Source organism: Antechinus flavipes, chromosome 2, assembly GCF_016432865.1.
Source record: "Antechinus flavipes isolate AdamAnt ecotype Samford, QLD, Australia chromosome 2, AdamAnt_v2, whole genome shotgun sequence".
In the NCBI taxonomy this organism is placed as follows: domain Eukaryota; kingdom Metazoa; phylum Chordata; class Mammalia; order Dasyuromorphia; family Dasyuridae; genus Antechinus; species Antechinus flavipes.
The window spans coordinates 143,335,888-143,358,373 of NC_067399.1; the positions used below are offsets into that span (position 1 = coordinate 143,335,888).

Consider the following 22,486-nt stretch of genomic DNA (forward strand, 5'->3'; position numbering starts at 1 on the left):
CTTCTAGACACAGACCAGGATCCAATCTCCAGGCTGATATTTATGCATGAATCCTAAAGGCCGGGTCTGGGTAATAAGTCCTTTTACTTGCAGGTCACACAGATGTTTGGCAAGCTGTGAGACATACTTTTTAATAAACAAAACTTTAGTATCTAGTACAGGATCTATATTTCCTTGCCCTCCCGCAGGGTAAGAATGTCCATACAAAAGCTCATAGGGTGGCAGTCCAATTTTGGTCCCTTCTAGGTTTAATTCTAATCCTAAACAGGGCTAGTGGGTGATACTTAGTCCAAGGTAACCGGGTTTCCAAGGCTAATTTTGTTAACTATCTTTTAATCTCTTGATTCATTCTACCTTGCCTGAGGAGGAAAGATGCCAAGGGGTATGAAATTCCCTCAGAGGAGATGGGGAACCGAACTAGACATTGTCAGCAGGTTCCCTCTGGGCTGAAGGATCTTATACCTTATCCAGAGTTCCCCCACTATTTGCAGCCTTCTATGCCATACTTTGAGCCTATATTTTCCAATAAAATTCTATTTACCATAGGAGCTGTTGCTTTAGATAAAGGGAGGGCCTCCACCCATGAGGTCAGATGGTCCACTATGATCAACAGGTATTTGAAATGGCATTTGAGATAATATCCCAGTGACTGCTTTGATGTAGATAGCACAAGACCTGCCTCATACCTGCTTTGGTCAGTACCTCTCTGCCATCAGGAAGGAACTATTGGCCCTTGTCGTTCTCCTGAGTACCCAGATGTTGGGCTTTTAGCTTTTCCTCCTTAGTAAAGGATGGCAGAGGGGGATCAAAACCATCATTCCCTTAGCAGTGTGTTCTCTACCCCCAGCTCTCCTTGCCTCCTCCTCTGCAAAGTGGTTACCTTGGGCCTCAAAATTATCTCCTGATTGATGTCCTTTCACATGTACTATTGTAATAGTCTTTGTCTCCCGCTTTCTTTTGTTTTAGAACACAGGTGGTCATGCCATCCCTGACTCCTCAGGGAGGTCAGAGCCCCCAAGGGGAGGTGATCACACCCTCAATGACTTCTCAGGAAAGGAGGTGAAAGCACTAAAAAGGAGATAACCACACCTTCCCTGACATCTCAGGAAGGGAGATGAAAAGCACCAAAGGGAAGTGGGGGTTGCTAGCGGGTTTCTGGGCTGAAGGATCTTATTATGTACAAACCCATCAGCATGGGAAGTATTACACAAGCACATAGCAACAACGCAGAGGTTGTTAGTGATGACTCTCCCCACAGTCAGTGCAGGCTCGATGTGTGTAACAAACATGAATTATACACCCAAGTAACCATATAACAAAATAAATCAACACTGTGTTGTAAAAGATTGCCAGAAGTCCTAGAAGGAGAGTATGTAAACAACAGTCACACATACATCTTCTTCAGCAGCCAAGAGATAGTCCAAAACCAATCTATTGTCCATTGCTTCACATATCAGGGAATCCAATGATCCCCCCAAGTTTTTGAAGTCCTGCAAAAGTCTTTTTATGTGTTAGGGAATCCAATGATTCCAGCAGATTTTGAAGTCCTGTAAGAGTCTTATCATGTCTCAGAGAATCCAATGATTCCTGAGGGCTTTCAAGTCTTATGTCTCAAAGAATCCAATGATTCCTGAGGGATTTAAAGTCCTACAACAATCTAATGTCTCAGAGAATCCCATGATTCCTGAGGGCTTTCAAGTCTTATGTCTCAAAGAATCCAATGATTTCTGAGGGCTTTCAAGTCCTACAACAATTTTATCATGTCTCAGAAAATCCAATGATTCCTGAGGGCTTTCAAGTCTTATGTCTCAGAGAATCCATTGATTCCTGAGGGTTTTAAAGTCCAACAATTTTCTATGACCATGAGTCAAAGACCATAACTGCCACACTCTTTCAATGGTGAGCACAATCAGTAACAGAACCACCTGATGTTTCTTGGGTCTTTGTTTCAAGGGTCTGCTCCGTCTCTCTGCGATGGACAAGGCGAATATGGCTCGTTGGCACCCATCTGATTCCTTCTTCTCCACCTGTAGAAATACAAGCAAACCCCTTCCCCCAAGCAGTTAGCCTATCTGGTCCCTTCCATTCACCACTTTCTGGGTCTCTCCACATCACCTGGCGATTATCTAAAGATAGTGGAGCTGCTCGCACTGGACACTGCCCTTCCCGTGGGTTATAAAACCTGTCTGCCGGAGCCAGTGCATCTTTGTCAAAAATCAAGAAGTTAATAGGATAAAGAGCTAAATTTAAAAATTCTCTAGGGTTACCTGTGGCTCCCCCTTTCTTTTGTTTTTGGAGCAGCATCTTAATGTCTGTTTCTCCTCTCTACTATTGCCTGTCCTTGAGGATTAAAGGGTATGCCAGTGGTGTGTAAAATCTGATACTATGCACAAAAGTGTGCAAAATGTTTGGAAGTGTATGCAGGACCATTGTCTGTTTTTATTGCTTGTGGCACACCCATAATGGCAAATGCTTGCATGAGGAATTCAGTGACCACTCAGGCTGTCTAGGTGAAGAAGGATTGTGATAGCAATATGGGCAGCTGCCACAGGAAGCCAGCTAGCAGAGGGGGATCGGAGGTGAAGGGCGGTCGTGATCGCAATGCGAGCAGCTGTGACAAGACACCAGCCAGCAGTCTCTCCTTCCGCTTCCTTTTCCACTCCCCTGCCTCCAGCCACCAAAAACCAAACCTGTACAACACATCAGGACTTGCACAAAGAGTGGGCTGGAGCCATTCTTTCTCCAAGCATATATATTAATAGAGTATGGTCCAATTACTATTTAGCCTCATGTGCTTGGGACCTCAGTGCATCAACTTGAGCCTCAGCCCATTACATTTGTTAGTGCTAAACTCTGGAGCACCTCCTTTACGACAGTTAAGTGTGCCAGTTCCTTACTGTTAATCATTCCCAGTTCCTCCCATATTTCCCCAAATATGTGTGCCATATCCCCAAGCATATTTGGAGTCAGTATAAATGGTTCCCTCTTTGTCAGTTAACAATTTTAAAGCTTGATTTAAAGCATACAATTCACAAGTGTGCACTAACCAAGGTTTGGGAAGATTTCCCGCCTGTATCAATGCACTATTTTCCCCATCAATTATGGCACAAGCATTCAGCCTCTTCCCTTCTACCATTCGAATGACCCATCAATAAGGCAATTTATTCCTACTCCCAATGATGACTCCTGTAAATCCTCCCTTGGTTTGGTATTCTATCAAGTCCAAACAGTCATGTTCAATATCCCCATGTTCCCCTACAGAAGCAGAGAGAAACTCCGCCGGGGTTATGATCTTGGGCTAACACCAAATCATCCTTTTCAAGGAGCATAATCTCATATTTTAAAATGCTGGAATCAGTCAGCCACCTCCCCGCCCTTTGATTCAGAATAGTTCTCACTTGGTGAGGTACACTATCAGGGAGCCCCCAAATGTAATTTTGCGGCTCTCTTCTACCAGCATAGCAGTGGCGGCTGTGGCTTGAATGCAGGTGGGCCATCGGGGAGTAACAGGATCCAGCATCTTTGACAGAAATGCCACTGGATGTTGCTGCCCACCTCTAATTTGAGCTAGCACCCCCAAAGCTACATCATTATATTTACAAATAAATGGAACGGCTTTTCAAGAGAAGGCAAATAAGTACTGGTGCTGATATCAATGTCTGCTTAAGGTGTTCAAAATTTCCCTCCCTCTCTGGGTCCCATTTTACCCTTTCTGGTTTTTCTTCAGCTAGATGACTATACAGAGGTTTAATCAGAACCGCCTAAGAATCAATCCAACTTCTATAATATCCTGCTAACCTAAGAACTTCCATAATGCTTTCTTTGTTTCAGGTTTCTCTGTTTGTACAATCCCTTTTATTCTCTCTGAGTCTAATTTCTTGTCCTCTGCTAATTAAGTAGCCCAAATACTTCACCTCCCTCTCCACACATTGCAACATTCTGTGAGACCCTGAGGTCTTACTTCCCCAGGAAATTTAGAAATTTTATCGTAGCTACTTTTACTGCTTCTTTCTGTCCTGTTAGCAATAAGTCATCTACATACTGAAAAATTCTCCTCCTTAAGAGGACATCTAAGGTTTGTTCCAAAACTTGGCTAAACAAATTTGGAGACTCAGTATATCCCTGGGGCAGGACTTTCCATCTATACTGTTGTTTTCCACCATTTGGGGGTCCTCCCACTCAAAAGCAAATATATCCCTACTTCCCTCATACAGGGGACAACTCCAAAAGTCATCTTTTAGATCTACTATACTAAACCAAGAAGTATCTTCAGGTATTTTCCTAAAATAATATAAGGGTCAGGAACTACTAGATGAGAGGATGGAACAACTTTGTTTATTTCCCTAAGGTCCTGTACCATTCTATACTTCCCATCCTTCTTTTTATCAGGGAGGATTGGGGTATTAAAGGGGGATATGCATGGTTCAATTAATTCTGTTAGTAATAAATTGTCATTTACCAGTTTGAGGCCTTTCCTACCCTTCTAATGGGACAGTTTGACCTGTACCACAATAGATGAATCCTTTAATTTTATTTTAATTGGTTGAATATTCAACCTCCCAGGATTCATTGGGGAGGCCCAAACTTGAAGGTCAATTTGTCCCTCATCCTCTTCCTATAGCATGCACATTCTAATGGGTACCACCAGAGATCCCTGTGGAACTAAGCTGATGGAAAATTTTGTCATCATATCCCTTCCAAGATTTATCCCAGACTCCGGAACCAAAAGTAAACATCCCTGTGTTTTTACACCTCGATATTCTAATTCTACCCCTTCAATTAATGGAATACTAAAATTCTCCCCTTTATCCCAACAATAGTCAAAATCTTTGCCTCCTGGCAAGTGAGTCATTGAGGTACAAGCTGCTCCTGAATCTACCAGAAATATCATCTCCTCCTGCTGTAGCCCCACCCTCAAATTTATCAAGGGCTCTGGGTGGGATTTTTTGAGGAATCCCTAAATTCCCTAATCCTCTAATTACATGAGAGAGCAAACTTACTGATCTTCCCTTCCCTGGAGACAGTTCCTAGAAATGTGCCCAGTCTTCCCACAGTCCCATAGGTCAGAGAGCCCTATGTCCAGCAACCCACTTGCCCATCTCCATCCCTTGCATGTCTGTCGCTCCTTGCTTCTGGAATTTCTTATTCCATCCTTTTCCCTGTCCTTGGATAGTTTGTATAGTTTGAACTATCATTTTGGTTCATTGAGTCTCGCTTTTGTTTTTCCTCATCTCTCCTTACACATAACTTCATTGCTTCCTCCAATAATTACCCAATTGATTTATTACTCTATCCTTCTAATTTCTGTAATTTTTTGTTTATATCTGCCATGAAATGGAGACAAAATGTAGCTTTAACATACTTTCTGTAGCTGGATCTTCTAAGTTCATTCCCGAATATTTCTGAATCCCTTCTTTGAGACCTTCTAGGAATCTGGAAAGTGAGTCATCCTTTTCCTGTCTAACCTCTAAAGCCTTATTAATATTCTGTCTTTTGGGAAAGGAATTTTTGATCCCAACAATTAGGTCTCTTAAATCTTGCATATTCTGTCTATATCTTGATTGTTATTATCTATGCTGGATTTACTAGTGGATATTTTTGTTCCACAGTTGTCACTCCTTCTGCAAGGAGATGATGTCTCTCCCACTCTTCCATAGCTGCCTTTTTAATAGCTGATTTTTCTTCTGGGGTGAAGAGAGCAGCTAAGATACACATTAATTCTCTCCCGGTATAAATATTAGGTCCTAAAAACTGATCTAATTGCTTGGAGACTCCTACTGAGTCTTCCATGATAGATTTTAATTCCTTCTTAAAACTCCTAAGTTCTGGCCCCGATATAGGGGCATCTATGAACCCTATTTCCCCTTGTTGTCTTCTCAATGGCACTTCTCTAAGTGGGTACATTCATTTCCCACTTCTGCTTTCTCTGCTTATGTTTTGAAAGAGATTATCTACATCTTTCCTCAATTGTTCTAATTCTCTTCCCAAATGTTTATATACTGGTTTCTTGTGGGCTCCTGCTGCCCCTTGGTTTCCCGATTAAATCTCATTTGATCCTCACTATAACCTTGGGAGATAGGTGCTATAATTATTTATAAATAAGGAAACTGAGGCAGATAAAAGTCATGATTTGCCCAATTAGTATTGATATGGTTCTTATGAGATATGTACTCTAGCTTGCGTATGTTTTAAAAATAAAAGGCTTTTAAAAAATATATGAAATAAAATATTCCCCGATTTAATCAAGGGAGGCTGCTCTATTGCTTCCACCTCCTCAGTGGGGGGTGCTTGCAGAACCACTGACTGAAGAGGGGGCACATAAGGTGGAGGGACTGCAATTAAAGGATCCTACAGGTGAGATGGGATTTTCTCATCTTTGGTTCTTTTTCCATCTCTTTTGCCTGGCTTAAAAACAGCTGGTCTTTTATCCCTGGAAGCCAGAGACTTGCAAAAGCTGATTCTTCTGGATTGAGGGGACTTGTCCCATTAACATACAAATTTAGTTGTTGACATGTCCAATTATCAGAGGAATCATATTTTGGCCAAATTATTCCTCTGCCCAAGTCCTGTCCATCCCAAACAAAACAGCAATACTTTATCACTTTCTCTTTCTTTCCCTTTGTACTTTGGCAATTCATTCCAGTTCTGCAGCAAGTTCCTTAACGGACTATCAGTTGGCACTTCCTGACCTGGTTCCTGGCATGGAGACTTCAACTGCACTTTCCCCATGATTGGAGAGGACCGTACTCCTGCTCCAATCCTTTTTTGGTAAAGATCACTCTTTACCTGCCGTCAAACAAGAGCTGCTTCGGGGAGTCCTTTCCCTTGGGATGTCTGCAGCCTGACAACACACGAGCACATCTCAATTTAGTGAGAGCTAATCTCTCAGGTCTCCTTCCACCCACCTCCTTCAATCCCCAGACTCCCAGAGGCTTACCTTGGGCTACACATGTTAGCTTTTCAGACCTCATGCATGCACACATACAAAATACCAGGTTTCACTCTGCTTCTATCTTCACTGAGTGTCTCTGCCTTGGGCCTCTGCCTAGCAGGGAGAAGCCGCCAAACCCCGGAGATTTGGGGACAAAAGGTCCCTAGGCACCTTTTTGGTCTCCAAAGTCAAGCAACTATCTCAAAGTGAAGACAAGAAGTTTTCTTAGAATCTCGTGAGAAGCAGGCAGTCCTCTTACTGGGTTTCTCAGAGAGAGGAAGCTGACTTTACAGGGGCTAATAGATGATTTAAATAGTCAAGAGACTATTTACAGAAACTATTCACCCACCAATCTCCTGTTAATCCTCCTAAAATCATTGGCAAACTCAGTCTTTATTCTTTTTTATTTGTCTCCAGAATACAAGTGGGCTTTTGTGGCACTAGGATCTTGGTTAAGTAATACCTGTTTCAAAAAGAGTGAGTCTGTTGTTCTTCAAAGATTAATAATCAATTAAGTCAGAGGGGTTAATAGTTTCTGAAATAACTGAGGAGACTGGTTTTACTTCAGGCTTTTCTCTTTTTTAATTTTTATTAAAGCTTTTTATTTACAAAGCATATGCATGGGTAATTTTTCCAATATTTACCCTTGCATAATCTTTTGTTGCAAATTTTCCCCTCCTTCCTCACTCCCTTGCCCATCTGGCAGGTAATCTAATACATGTTAAATATGCTGAAACACATGTTAGATCCTATATGTATACATATTTATACAGTTATCTTGTAGTGCAAGAAAAATCAGATCAAGGAGGAAGAAAAAGAAAAACTGAGAAAGAAAATAAAATGCAAATAAGAGAGACTGCTATGTCGTGTTCCACACTGTTTTTGGGTGTAGATGGTTCTCTTCATCACTGAACAAGTGGGACTAGTTTGCACCATCTCATTGTTGAAGAAAGTTGCATCCATCAGAATTAATTGTTGGATAATATTGTTGTTGCTGTGTATAATGATCTCCTGGTTCTGCTCATTTCACTTAACATCAGTTCATGTAAGTCTTTTCAGGCCTCTCTGAAATCATTGTGGTAGTCATTTCTTACAGAACAATAATATTCCATAATATTCATATACCACAATTTATTCAGCCATTTTCCAATTGATGGATATCCACTCAGTTTCCAGTTTCTTTCCAATACAAAAAAGGGCTGCCACAAACATTTTTGCACATCTGGGTCCTTTTCCCTCCTTTAAGATCTCTTTGGGATATATGCCCAGTTACCTCAGGCTTTTCTCAATCAACAAATAGAGATTAGCTAGTTTGTAGACTTCTTGAATATCTACAGGCCATTAAATAATTAGTCAGGTTCTTCTCTAAGCAGTTTTCTCTTGGAAAGTCTTTCTTTTTCCCAGAGCCTAATGATTGAAGCCTTGGTGCTGAGTCTTATTATTCTGAGAAGTCCTCAGTTTCCCATTTCACCCATGGTTAAAGTCTTATAAAGTGTTATAACAATGTTTGGTACATTCCAGTCTGTTACAAGGTTTACTCAAACCGACATGGTTGACTTATTGCAAATGTTGGCTCAAGCTTAGCTGGTCACAATACTTAAACTATTTTAAGTTCTTTTTCATGATATTTATACAAAGAATTTCAATTCCCAAACTCACCAATTTATACATTAAAATCTAAATGGTAGGTTCAGTTTACCTTAGTTAATGATTTTATGAGAAACCACATAATCCCTCACAGTCTGTTAAACAGCAACTTGGTTACCTAGGTTCAAGGAACAGTTTCTTGGGCAAGTGTTCCTTCTGTGGGCCCAGTGAGTGTAAATATACTTATATATATAATATAAAATAATATATTTTAGAAAATGTCTAGGGCCAAAGGTTAGGCTCTAGTATTTTCTCTATAAGGTTATTTCCATATTCCTCCTTGTTATAATGTCTTCCCCCTTGTTAATTTTGAGTTTTGCTAGGGAACTTTGCTCCAATCGTTTTCCTTATTTATTTTGAGTTCTTTAGGAACTTTGCCCGCTTTTGTTATAATGTCAAGTTCATTAGGAACTTGCCCACCTTATGGTTTTGACTCATAGATGCCCTGGGCCTGTAAATTCTTTACAGAGGACTTCATGCATTCTTGACTTCTTAAACTTCATCCATTAAATTCAAGGTAGTTTGGATGAGAAGACCCTGGTTGAGAGGATCAGGAAAGATGTCTTACAAAAGGTGGTTCCTCAGTTGTTTGTTAAAGGAAAAGAAGGATTCTCTTGAGAGGAATTGAGGAAGGAGTGCATTCTAAATATGAAGTATAAGTTAATGGAAGGCACAGAGACTACCATTCAAATGACATGTATAAGGAATAACGCAAAGTCCAGTTGGCTAGATTTCAGGGTGTGGAAGATGGCATAACAGAAAATGAGACTGGAAAGATATATTAGGGACATATTGTAAAAGGCTTTTATAGCTAAACAGAGAATATACATATATAATCTTATTTTAGAAGCAGTGGGGAACTTCTGGAATTTATTAAGAGAGTGACATAATCAGATATATGCTTAAGGAAAATCACTTTGGAAGTACGAATCCTACATCAGAATTTGCTTCTTCCAACTCAGCATGATTTCTCATACCACTTCATTACTGCTCTGGCATGTGGCCATTATCCCTACTTTGCTCCTCTCTGCCAACTCATATGCCACTTCTTTTTCAAAACCTAGTTCAAATCACCTCACTTAGGAACTCTTCTTCTTTCTCTCTCTAATTGTTCTTTTATTCTCAACTTCTTGAAGTATGCGAGAGTAATGATTCATAGTTTGAAAGAATTCAGATTTTCTTAAAATCACAACATCATTTTTTAAAAAGCACAAAATGAGCAGAACTCATTTATTTACGCCATAGTTGACAGGCCATGAAATAGTTAGAAATAGTTCAGGAAGTCTTTATATACTAAAAATTTGGGACTTAGCTAGCAGGCTAACAGCCTACAAGGTTGTTTTAAAAAAAAAAGGTTATAATTAAGAGGAGACAAGTAAGAGCTTTTACAGAAAGACAAATAAATTAGGATGGGAATTTTACAGGAGACAAATAACGAACAATAGATGACAGGTTTTAATTGTTCCACATTTCTTAGTTAAAGATGTAATTTTTATTGCTCCACATTCATCAACTAGATATGCAGTTGAGTTGACCCTGGGTTGTGACCCATCATTTCCCCCCTTTCTGTCTTTTGGGGAGAAGAAATTCTGGGAACAAGATCTAGCAACCCATCATTCTTTTGCATTTGTATACTTGACCTTTATCTTGGCTTTGGACCCAGCTGACTCTGGAGAGGAAAGTGAAGCAGGTGATCTTGCCCAGCCCTTCCTAACTTAAATCCAATTCACTTGATATCAGGGAACTCTTTGAGAAGCAAGGACAAATAATACTTATACTCAGAATATTTTAGTTTGCATCTAACATACTGTGTGTGCATTTTGATTTAATTTGCATGTAGTTTTATATTGTCTATATACTATATCCCCAACTCTGCTTTTAATTCCTCAAGCTGAAACCAAAGGATCTTCAATTTAGAGGTAGAAGAGCTCTTAGAGGTTACTTAGTCCAGCCATCCTCATTTTATAGAGATGAGCAAATTGAGACTCAAGATGAAGTGCCTAAGTCGTAGAAATATCAGAATAAAGAAGTGAATAGAGGGCCTCCAAATCATGGAGGTGTGAATGATGTCTCCATTTCTTCAGGCATCCCTTGCACTTAATGAGGTCTCTAGATTGGCTGTCATCACAAAATGAACCTAGCATTGGCAGCCATGGTCAATTATAGTTTGAGTTGTTCAGTAGTTTTAGTCACCTCCAACTCTTTTAGACCCCATTTGGGATGGATTGCTATTCCTTTTCCAGCCCATTTCACATATGAAAAAAACTGGGATAAAAAGAGTTAAACATCTTGCCCAGAGTCACCGAGCTAGGAAGTACCTGAGGCCAGATTTAAATTTAGGAAAGTTAATCTTCCTCATTCAGGGCCAGCCCTCTATGCAGTATGGTGTCATCTAGCTGTGCCTTAGCCAAAACATGGCCAGAATTTTCATGATGGAATTACCATCTAGATCAAGGACCATGAGTCAGGAAGGCAGGGTGGAAAGAAGAGTGGACTTGGAACTAGAAGACCTGCTTAGAAGCCCAATTCCACCATGTAAACGTAGCTCTTTTGAATCTCAGTTTTCATATCTATAAAATGAGGCTAATATTTGTACTACCTTCCTCACAGGGTGTTTACAAGATTAAAAATGTGATAATATATGTAAAACTCTTTGAAAACTTTGGGTGTGCATGCATATGCATGTGAAAATGGGTTAGTCAACAATTCTTTTAAATCTATTTTTTGTCTGATTTCAATTGTTCAGTAATGAAGAGAGCCATCTACACTCAGAGAGAGGACTATGGAAACTGAGTGTGAACCATAACATAGCATTTTTACTCTTTCTGTTGTTTGAATTTTTGTTTTCATTCTCGGTTTTTTTTCTTTCTAGATCTGATTTTTCTTGTGCAAGATAACTGTATAAATATGTATACATTAGATTTAACATATATTTTAACATATTTAACATGTATTGGACTACCTGCCTCCTAGAGGAGGGGGTGGGAGGAAGAAGGGGAAAATTTGGAACAGAAAGTTTTGCAAGGATCAGTGTTGAAAAATTATCCATACATATGTTTTGTAAATAAAAAGCTATAATAAAATTTTAAAAAATAAATCTACTTTTTATGACAAATTCATTGTGATGGGTTGTAGTAGAGGAGGGAAGAGCTAGGACCCTTGGACAGGGAGGAAAGCTATGATTGTTACACTTTTCCAGAATTGTCATACCTTTCAGAAGTTAGAGCTTAACAGAAATAGGAAGAAAAGGATGGATTACAAATTAATAATTAGTTATTAAAATAATAGCATCATAATCATTTCTCTCAGTAGAGTAGACTCGTAGCTGCTAATGGTTCAATGCAATGTAGCAGAAGGTACCTAGTGAAGTATCCCAGAAATTTGTGTTCAGACCTATGCTGTTTATATTTTTGTCATCGACATTTATAAAAGCATGTCTAACATACTTTTATAGTAAGGTAGATCTGCAATTTAGTCTTAGAGAATTGCCTCAGGCACTGAAAGGTTAGGCATTAACTTCTTGATTAAGCTGCCTTTCTTTGCTTCATTACCAGACAGAATTGTTGGAGAAGTTAAATGGTTCTGTGTATAGAGAGCCAGACATAGAGAGTCAGAAAGATCAATTCAAATGCAGCCTCAGACACTTACTAGCTGTGTGACTTTGGGCTAGAGAAGGAAATGGCAAATCATATCAGTATCTTTGCTAAAATTTTAAATGGGCTCATGAAGAGTCAAGAAATGACTGAAAATGACTGAATGCAACAACTTGTTAATATCGTTACCTTTAGTTTACAAAATGATTATTTTTTAAGACACCAACATTGTCTTGCAAAGTGACCAGTTTATCCTTTTATTTCATTATTTTGCAGAGCAAAACAGATAATTACATGATTTCCAAGACCCAGGAGCACACCAATAAGAGGAAAAGGTTGACCTAAGTGACTGATTTTCACTAGCTGTTAGTATGACTCGAATCTCCAGCAATTATATCTTCCATTGTAAATTGACCAATTAGTATTTTTATAAAATACTTTTAGTGAATTTAGTTACCCTGTGAGTTTATAGATCTTTGAGACTGAAAACTGGCTTCCTTACATACTTACCTAGCAGGTTAAACACCATATTTGTTATTCAGTAATTTTAATCATGTCTGGCTCTTCATGACCCCATTTAGGATTTTCTTGGCAAGAATACTGGAATGGTTTGCCATTTCCCTCTTCAGATGATTTTACAGATGAGGATACTGAAACAGCAAAGGAGAACAAAAAGAAACAATGCCCCAAGATTGGAGAATCAAGGTTGATATTTTATAATTTGATGTTCTGGATTGGTAGATTCAAGAGTCCCCTCATCAACCTACTCCACCCTTTTTTAGCTTTTCCTTTGTGACAACAAAAAGTAGTACAATTTTTACTGGATTTCGAGTTATGCTAAGTATTCTTATCAATAGTGAAAGGACTGTTTAACTCAATACTATTCCTTACAAGAGTTGTAGGGAAAGGGAATCTAGTAAGATTGAAATGATAAAGGTAAAAGTGATGTGCAGATTACAAGTGTCAAGATTTATGACAGCAAGTATGGGTAGAAGAAAGAAACGTAAGGAAATATAACTACTTTGATTAAATCCCATTTCAGTTTGCTTCCTCTATTTGGTCCATTCCTTCTCTCTAGTCCTTTACCTTTCAGATTGATTGAACAGTGGTACTATAATAAAAAGGGTAGTGATACCCCAGTAGAAGGTCAGACCTGGGGTCAAGAAGATTCATCTCGAATTCAAATCTGTCCTCAGATACTTACTAGCTGTGTGACCTTTAGCAAGTCCCTTAACCCTGTTTGCATTAGTTCTCTTATCTGTAAAATGAGCTAGAAAAGGGAATGGCAAACTATTCCAGTATCTTTGCCAAGAAAATCCCAAATAAGTTTGTGAAAAGTCAGACATGACTAAAAAACAATTATACTCAAAAGATTCATGAGAGAAATGAACTTTTATGGTTGCTTACTTGCTTTGGCAGCATTGTATAATCTTTCCATGACTCCATGTTGCCTCATTACTCTCCAGCAGAAATGTCAAATACTAGACCATAAATAAACATCCCTGCCGAACAACATATTGACTTAGAAAGCCACATCTTTACATTATCCACTTTTTCTTGTATTTTAAATTGATATTGTTGAACATTTCCCTAATTACATTTTAATCTATTAGGGCTGCATTTAAACATGTTTGACATCTCTGGGCTGATGGTCTGATGTCTCTATATTTCCCTCATTCCCACCTTCTCATGTGTGGCCACCATGCCTTCTTTTCTTCCTGTATATATAGATAGAAATATCAAATTTAAAAGTTGAGTATCAGTATAGGAAACAGCATAAAGCTAAGGGAGCCATGCTTACTGGTTAGTCAGAGTGCTTCTCTCAACAGGAAGGGCCATTCAATACAAGGTCCACCATTGGTTTATTATCGGTTTATTATTATGTATATACACAATTAGAATGATTCCAGGGGAGTTTTGGTGTATCACAAGTAACAGGACTGCATAAAGATACAGCTTACAGGAAAATGGAGATGATAGCTTTGCTATATTTGAAGCCCCATATTCATTTCTATGACATTATACCTTAGAAAGGATATTAATAAGCTTGAAAGCATTCAAAGAAAGACAACCATATTGATGAGGGGAAGAACTGGAGATGATTAACCTGGATAAGACCTAAGGTGGACAAGACCGTTGTCAAGTATATAAAGGGTTATCACATGGAAAAAAGCTTAGACTTCTTGTTTGGCCCCAGCTGGCAGAATCAGCAGCAGTTGAGAGAATCAATAGAGGGATGGCCCTAGCAGTAATGGTTATTAGGAAAAGATGGGATTTGAAGGAAGCCAGGGAGGGCAGAAGCTGAAGACAAGGAAATTCCAGGCATGAGAGGAAAGCCAGAGAAAACAACTGCCTAGAGTCCAGAATTGAAGTGACTTCTTCAAGAACCACATGAAGGCTAGAGCCACTGGATTGCAGTATACCTGGAAAGGGAGTAAGATGTAAGAAGACGTCATGATCAATTTGACAGCTAAGGATGAATTGTAACATATAGACTAACCAGAAGGCTACTGCAGTAATCTAGGGATAAGAAGGGGCCTGAGCCAGTATGGTGACAAAGCATCAGAGAAAAAGAGATATAGGAAGGTGTTATGAAGAGAATAGGTGAATTTAAGCTATTTCAGAAGGTAATGGCTTCTGCACTGCTAGTCTTCATTCAATATTTCTATCCAGCTCTAAAGCTGGCTATTTGTTGGGTATTTTGTAAAATGTCCTTCAAATATGGCTTAGAAATACAAAATTTCTGAAATCCCTTCCTATTTTGAAGTTCTATCATTAGATGACATCTAAAGATCCCATTCCAGTTTTAAAATTTTTGATTCTATTAAGACTAAGTTCTTCGAAGAGCTTCAGGATCTCTTGCTTTTGTTTAGGCTGACAAATTTTATTCTACAGAAATCCCTTTCATCATTTTAATTGTCCTTCCTTTTCAATATTCAATTGTTTCTTAGCAACTTCAGAGTACCACAGAAATGATTCATGATAGGAAACAGAAAGGGAGAATGGAAAGTGCAGGTATGTGGACTTCTCCAGAAAAAGTAGTAATTCGTGGATTGCTGCATTTGGAAGTGTAGTATCTCCAAAGTGTGAATAACAACTTATATTGTTATTCAATGATTACCAAAGGTAGGACTTCTAGACAAATCTGATGGCAGTAAGGGAAGATGGTGAGCTATATTGCCCTCAAATCTTTACTGACCTTTCCTACAATTTATGTGGCCCCATATCTAGTTTATTGTTCAAATTCACAAGAGGCACTGGGTTACATATGGCTGCCTGCTTTTAATACAATTCTTCTCTGGGAACTTCTGAATTGTAAGCAGCTACCTTAAGCTCCTATTCTGAAGACTCAGGTAGGTAAGTTTTCTGCAGATATTTAATTTTGTTTGTTTTTCTTTCTTTTTGGTGGGGAGGAGGGAAGGGGAGAGGCAGCATGCAGAGGGCATTGGGAGGTGATCAGAGTTAAGTAATTTGCCAGTAGTCACATTAAGTGCCTAAGACCAGATTTAAACTCAAGTCCTCCTGATTCCAAAGCCTGTGTTCTAGGCACTGCACACCACCTAGCTACTTGCAGATGTTTAATTTTAATCTCAAATCTTAAAAACAAGACTAGAACAGGGTGAAAGCAAATGAAAAAGAAAACAACTGCAGGAATTAAAACAATAATTAGTATATTTAAACATAAGCATATTTTAATTCAAATATTTTCTACCAACTTCTTTAAGCTCTTTGAAAAAACTATTGTCAGATGGCAGCTTAATTTTTCAGCATCTGATTAGATTGAAATTTTATTAATAGTTACCTAGAGAAACTTAACACTAGACTCAGTGCAGCTCTCCTTTGTAGTGGAAGAAAACACCATACACAAAACAAGGAACCAACAATAACATAAACACTTGAGACAACACAATTTCTTTCAAGTCAATATAATCACACTTGACAAAACAGTTGACTCAAGATGATTTAGGATGGATATATATCTACTATTTAGTTTGCATTATTTAGTGACCCTGACTTGAACATTACAAAGAATATTAAAATGTTACACAGATATACAAAAGTGTAGAGTTATCTTTCCCCAACAGTAAAAGACAAATGCTCTGTAGAGGAACCTCTACAAAAAAAAAAAAAAAAAATTAACAGCACTCTAAAGTTTAGCAAAAGATACATTACAGCCACCAATAATGTTATATGGTGTGACTTTATTTTATGGAACATGAATAGTAATAGTGCACTTGAACCCAAAAGTCACATTCAAATATATCAAGAGTACAATCCAAATACCTGGCTAGTGAAGAAATACATTTAAACTAAATTGTGCAAGCACAACATTTTTATTATAAATGGCATTAGATGTACAAGGATTCTAAGCAATGAAGTCTAGCATGTACTTGTGTTGAACAATAACTCTCCCAGGATGCATACAGCTTGAACCAGAAGCAAGTGTTATGGCTAGTTATACACAGGCCCTACTACTGCACTGAGCAATCAGATGGTTTCAAATCTCCATATACCATTCTCTGGATTTGCAAATAGTCAAAAATAAAAGATTTTTGTTCACTCTAAAATTCCACCAGTAATCACTTTTCAGGACAATAAAGAATTTGTAGTGAATCCCATTTTCCTTCACATAGAATAAAAGAAATTGAACATTTTATAAATGTTTAATTCTGAGGGACAGATGGCTGTTTGCTAAATAGTAACTTAGAGTAATAAGTATGGAAGTCAAGAACTTGAAATGTTTCAAAAAACTACTTTTGGGTTACCCATTTAAAATGGGCTGATATGCATCTTACAAAGATTTCAAGACCTTACGGATGAGAATAGAGATAAAAGTAGTTTTTTTTAATGAAGAAAAAAAAAAAAGATAAGACTATGAATATGCTTGGTTGTTATACTGAAGGCAAAACCATTCTTCCCCAGTATTTGATATTTTATAAGATGGAGAATTACATAAAAACACAACCAAGGAAATATTTTCACTAGACAGGTCACTTAGATTTGCTCAGTAGCCTTCTATTACTTGTCATAGGCTTTATGTTGCTAGAGCAAGGGACAAATTATTTAAACAACTAGCTCACTTTTTGTCCAGGAGAGAATGAATTCAACCTAAGAAATAAGTATTCTGCTTTCTTACAGTATCCAATCAGTAAAACTGAAAAGCTTTCATTTCAGATAATTAAAAGGACTCAATTCTTCCTTAAGTGGTTTCATGGGCATGTATTTGACAAGAGGTATTTCCTCTTGACTTATACAAAAGAAGTCAATAGACTTAGAGTCTATTCCACTGCATTTCATCACCTAAAGTGAAGTCATTTGAGACCCATATATTCTTATTAATCTAGACCTGACAGTCCAAAGATTATAAAAGAAATCTCCCCAACATGAGAATATGAATAAATACAAAGATTTTCTAACATTGTTCATCTAAATTGCTTCTAAAACTTAAGAATGAACTCTCTTTAGAAGTTAATATTGTTAACTTTTCATTTGGCAACAAAGCTTACAGTGGCTGCATAACTGCCTCAAATGTGTTTGTGAATTTTGTGAAAGCAAAAAGCTCATTTTGACACAAATACTATATATGATGGCCTTTGCCACGAAAACAAAAAACCCATAATTTTAACTCTAGTTTAGCCAAACCTGTTTTCCAAATCTAGATGACTATCTGTTAATTACAAATGATAATAATGAACTCAGTAAAATTACAGAGACAAAGTTCTCTCTTGGAAAAATCATAGGGCAAGTTTATTTAAAAACAGTCAGGATTTGAAGAACTGACTAAACCAAGGAATAGGGATAGTAGAAATCATTCAGGTCAAGGATAGGGATTTAAGAAACTATCCTACACTCAGAAAGATAAAGTCCTGGATGTGGCTGGCTACACCAGATCTGTGTACTATTGGACGATAGTGCTTACACACTTGCTTGTTTCCCTTTCACAAACTTTTAACTACAACTAAAAATGTAAACTAGCACCTTCAATATGAATGACTAAATGAAGGTGTCCATTACACACACAAATACCTCATGTGCATCAGCCTAAATGAGAAACAGGACCTTGGTAAGCACAATCCCCGAGGCCTAAGGCTTTTATCGTAAGAGTCTTTAAAAACCCTACTATCTCATAAGCAATTCTTATTTGTTCTTTTTTCAAGTCAGAGGTAATTTATTATTTCATAGCATTTTTTTCATATAGCCAGAGGACACTTCAGTTGGCTCTAACTTGCCCCAAATGGCTCTCGGTTTTTGAGATTTCTATCTACAATGCACAAAACCATACAATAGCTTAACATTCCTCATGTGTTAGCACCTGTTTTCAGGAAGAGAAAGAGGGAGCAGATTTTATGTCCCTTATTATTACTGACTCTGGCTCAGACATTCATTATTATACTTGCTGACCACAGATGATGAGATGCCATCTCTAGGCATAGGACCTAGTAAGAAACAGCCCCTATACCTGCTTATCTAGTTCCTGTGGACCACATGTTGTATTAATCAGATTTAAGGAATCACTAAGAAATCTTCTGATGCTCTCCCTTATTCCTAAGTGAATTGGAGGGGGAAAAAGTCTCCTACTTTGGAACAAAGAGAAAGCTAGTTTTAGATGTGGTTGGAAAGTAGCAGGTCATTTTCAGGTCTCACAAAAAGTTTTCCTTCTGTCTCTGCCTTCCAAAATTTATATAACATACAAATATATACACCATACATAACTAGCTCTAATCTATTTCTATAGAGATCTCAATTCCCTTCCTTGCCTTATTTTAATAATAAGTGCTATTTAATAAGGGCTATTATATTCTAAGGTTCACAGCAATAATCAAAGATACCCACCATTCTAAAATATCTATAAACAACTTCTCACTAAAGACAGTTTTTCAAATTACTGCTAACCAGCCAGGAGAAGGAATAAAAAGAGCAGAAACTTTTAAAGTGGTAAGATTGTATTTCTGGATGGGGTGGGGAGAAGCAACAAGTATTTGCCAGTTTCTAGGGCTACTGTGGTCAGATTTACATTCAAGGATGGAAAGCAAAAAGTTTATTCTTTTCCACAATGTACAGTAGCACTAAATCTGGGTTATGTTTCGAGTATTCTACACTAAAATGGTTACATGTATAGATTTTATGAGTTGATATTAAATTCTATTCTTTCACAGTGTCTTCTTTAAGAGTGATAAGTAATAGCTAAACAAAATCAATGATGAAAAAAATTGGCAACACATCTTTAAGAACTGACCAGAAGAAAAAACTGACACCAGAATAAATAAATCATTAGTGTTGTGTTTAACATCTGAAAATCTTTTAATCTACTAAGTTTCTGAAATTTAAAATATGATATTACATCACCATCACATAAGTTTATTTTTTAAATCACATTTGCCTAACGTAAAACATGGACAAGTTAACCAAGTCAAGACAAAAATGCATTGTGATAAAAAATCACTTTAAAAGTTGTAACCTTAGTATTAGCCAACTCCTATTCTTAAAAAAAAAAAAAAAAAAAAAAAAGCAAAAACCCAGTGCAATGAGAACATCAGACAAGGGCAGTGCATCTCTGGTTAAAAGTAACCATTTTTTATATTGTAAATTATGACCTTTTCCAAATGGTATTTTTTTCTTTCTGGTCCTCATATGTTATTTTTATTTCTACAAGGTATGGCCAAGAAACTCAAAAACAAAACAATGTCAATATTGCACATTCTTCCAACTCTGATTTAGTGTTCACTTTTCAATAAATTTAATTCTTAAGAGAAATCCCATCTGACCATCTGGCTTCTCTTTCAAAGGCAACTGTCCTACAACAATGAAACAATGGCATCAATATATTTCTATTTCCTTTTTAATAAACCAAAGATAGAATAAATTTATCTTTGTCAGTAAGAATTATGCCAAAAAGAAGTTGCAAATCCATTTTTAAGTCCATTGTTTGAAAATATGTATTAAAATGTCTTGATTTGCCATTTCAGGTTTGAAACATCTGGAATTCTGATAAACACCAAAAACTCAAGACAAAAAAAAGCCAAATAATCCTTTAATTAGATGACTTGTCTTTGTCCATAGCCGGCCATCCATATAAGATTTAAATAAAAAAAGATAAGCTTAAGTTTACACTTAAGTGTTAAGTGTTCTATAGAATGAATGCATCAAACATGTCACTACTTTAATGTCAACTAAAATGACTATCACTCCTCTTTTCCTCAAAATGAAGCCACCTAAGAGGCCTTATGGAAGGTAAAAAATGGTTGGAGATTTCATCAGTGAAATGTTGAGAAATCTATTACATCAGACCAGTTCCACCACTTAAGCATATTTCAAGCTTCACTGAAAGATGAACCATAGGAAAATAGGAGAAAGAGGCTAAAGGAAAAAGAGATGGAAAAGATTCCAACTCTAAAGCCATAAGGGACTTTCTTAGGGGCTTTCTTGCATCCCATCTTCTGTTTCCAGCTCTGCCAACTGCCTTCTAAGGGTATTTACTTTTGCCTGTAATTCCTTGTTATATTCAATGATATTAATCATTTCTTCATAAGCTTCATCCAGATATTTAGAGGATCTATTCCATCGTAAGAATACACCTATTGAAAGAAGAAAGGGGAAAGAAAAAGGGTTTTAATATTATTTTATGGAATAACAGGAATGATAAGTACCTTATCTTCTTCCTCTACTTAGGTTTATACCTCTATAATCCCAAAGTGAGAATTACCTGTTTATTAAAGAGATATAGATAAGGTGGCACTATGATCTCCCATATTATATGCCAGTGACTGACTGCCATTATGATTCATCAAAAATGATGGATTATTGATCTAAAGGATTCTATAAATGTCTAGTGTTAAATTGCTATCATATATGCAAATTGTTTGAAACTGTATTTTAAAAAATGTTTTAAAAGCACAATGGCATTTCACTTAATGATATTAACAAAAACAATAATATTTCACATTTGTATAGCATTTTACAATTTTTAAAGCACTCCATGTATATTTATTTGATCTCCATAACAACCCTATTAAGTATTATTAGCTTCATTATGTAAATAAATTTGAGTTGGAGAAATTGAGTGACTTGCTCACATGGCTAGTGCTAGAAATAGAAACCAAAGTCACCTGACTCTTTTTTCAGTAAGTTTTCCACTCTACCTTTCCACCACCTTTGGAGAAAATCCAAGCCAAGTGGCCACTTTGATCAGTTAAGCTATTGCAGGTTCAAGCTCCACATGGGCCATTTTGTTCTGATCAGATCCACTGACACAGATTAATCCTCTAAATACTCTGTGCTATTAGATACAAGAAGCCTGGGCACGTCAGGTTCAGAGCTGGCTAAGGAATGCATCTAAGTAAAGAACCCTCTATCAGTACAGTTGTTGCTTCACTGCTCGCAGATGAAAAGATGCCAAGTAATTAGAGAGAGAGGGATGACTGAAAAGGAATAGAATACACCTGAAAAGAAGAACCATTTACCTTCCCATAACTGAAGACTTTGTGGAGCAACTGAAGGCCAGATGACAAGGCTATTGGCTTCAAAAAGAGGATTAATGAACTTGCTCAGCTCACTGGGTCTGTTGACCCAGGACCAAAGGGACATGGTTTTCTGCTGTAGTTTCAATTTACACCTGATAAAGAAAGGGAGTCACTGGTGATCAAGTGAAAATGTGTAACTACTCACTATTAACAACCTTATTTAATGATTCTTTTATCCCAACATTACATAAATATTATCCCAGCAGTTTTTGTCAAATAATGAATTCTTATTCCAAAAATTAGGATCTTTGGGTTTGTCAAACACTAGATTGCCATAATTGACTATTTTTGTCTTGTGAACCTAACCTATTCCACTGATCAACTAATCTATTTCTTAGCCAATACCAAATGGTTTTGGTGACTGCTGCCTTATAATATAGTTTTAGATCAGGTACAGCTAGGCCACCTTCACTTGATTTTTTTTTTTCCATTAATTCCCTTGAGATTCTTGATCTTTTGTTCTTCCATATGAATTTTGTTGTTATTTTTTTCTAGATTATTAAAGTATTTTCTTGGAAGTCTGATTGGTATAGCACTAAATAAATAGATTAATTTAGGAAGTATTGTCATCTTTATTATATTTGGGGAAGGTTTTTTAAAAAAAACTTGAAAGGTTCTTGGCTAATTCTAAAAATAACCATAAAAGCAAGTTGCCATAATACCTTTTTTTATTCCCTGCTAATTCCAGTTAGCATGAGATTTTACTGTAAAGTAGCCCTATGCTTCTTAAAGTCCCCATATAGTTCATTTTTAAACATTGGGGACAATAACTAGACACTGTATTGTAGCTAAAC

General features: G+C 37.2%; 1 protein-coding gene across 1 annotated transcript in view; it reads right to left on the reverse strand.

Moving 5' to 3' along the window:
- Positions 1–15,825: 15,825 nt before the first annotated feature.
- Positions 15,826–22,486, reverse strand: part of MTMR9 (myotubularin related protein 9) — a 44,827-nt gene continuing 38,166 nt past the window's right edge. The window contains exons 9-10 of the mRNA XM_051975727.1: positions 21,633–21,784; positions 15,826–20,747 (exon numbers count right to left, since the gene is read on the reverse strand). Of these exons, the coding sequence (XP_051831687.1) occupies positions 20,584–20,747; positions 21,633–21,784 (316 nt within the window). The 3' untranslated portion in view covers positions 15,826–20,583. The remainder of the gene's footprint in view (positions 20,748–21,632; positions 21,785–22,486) is intronic.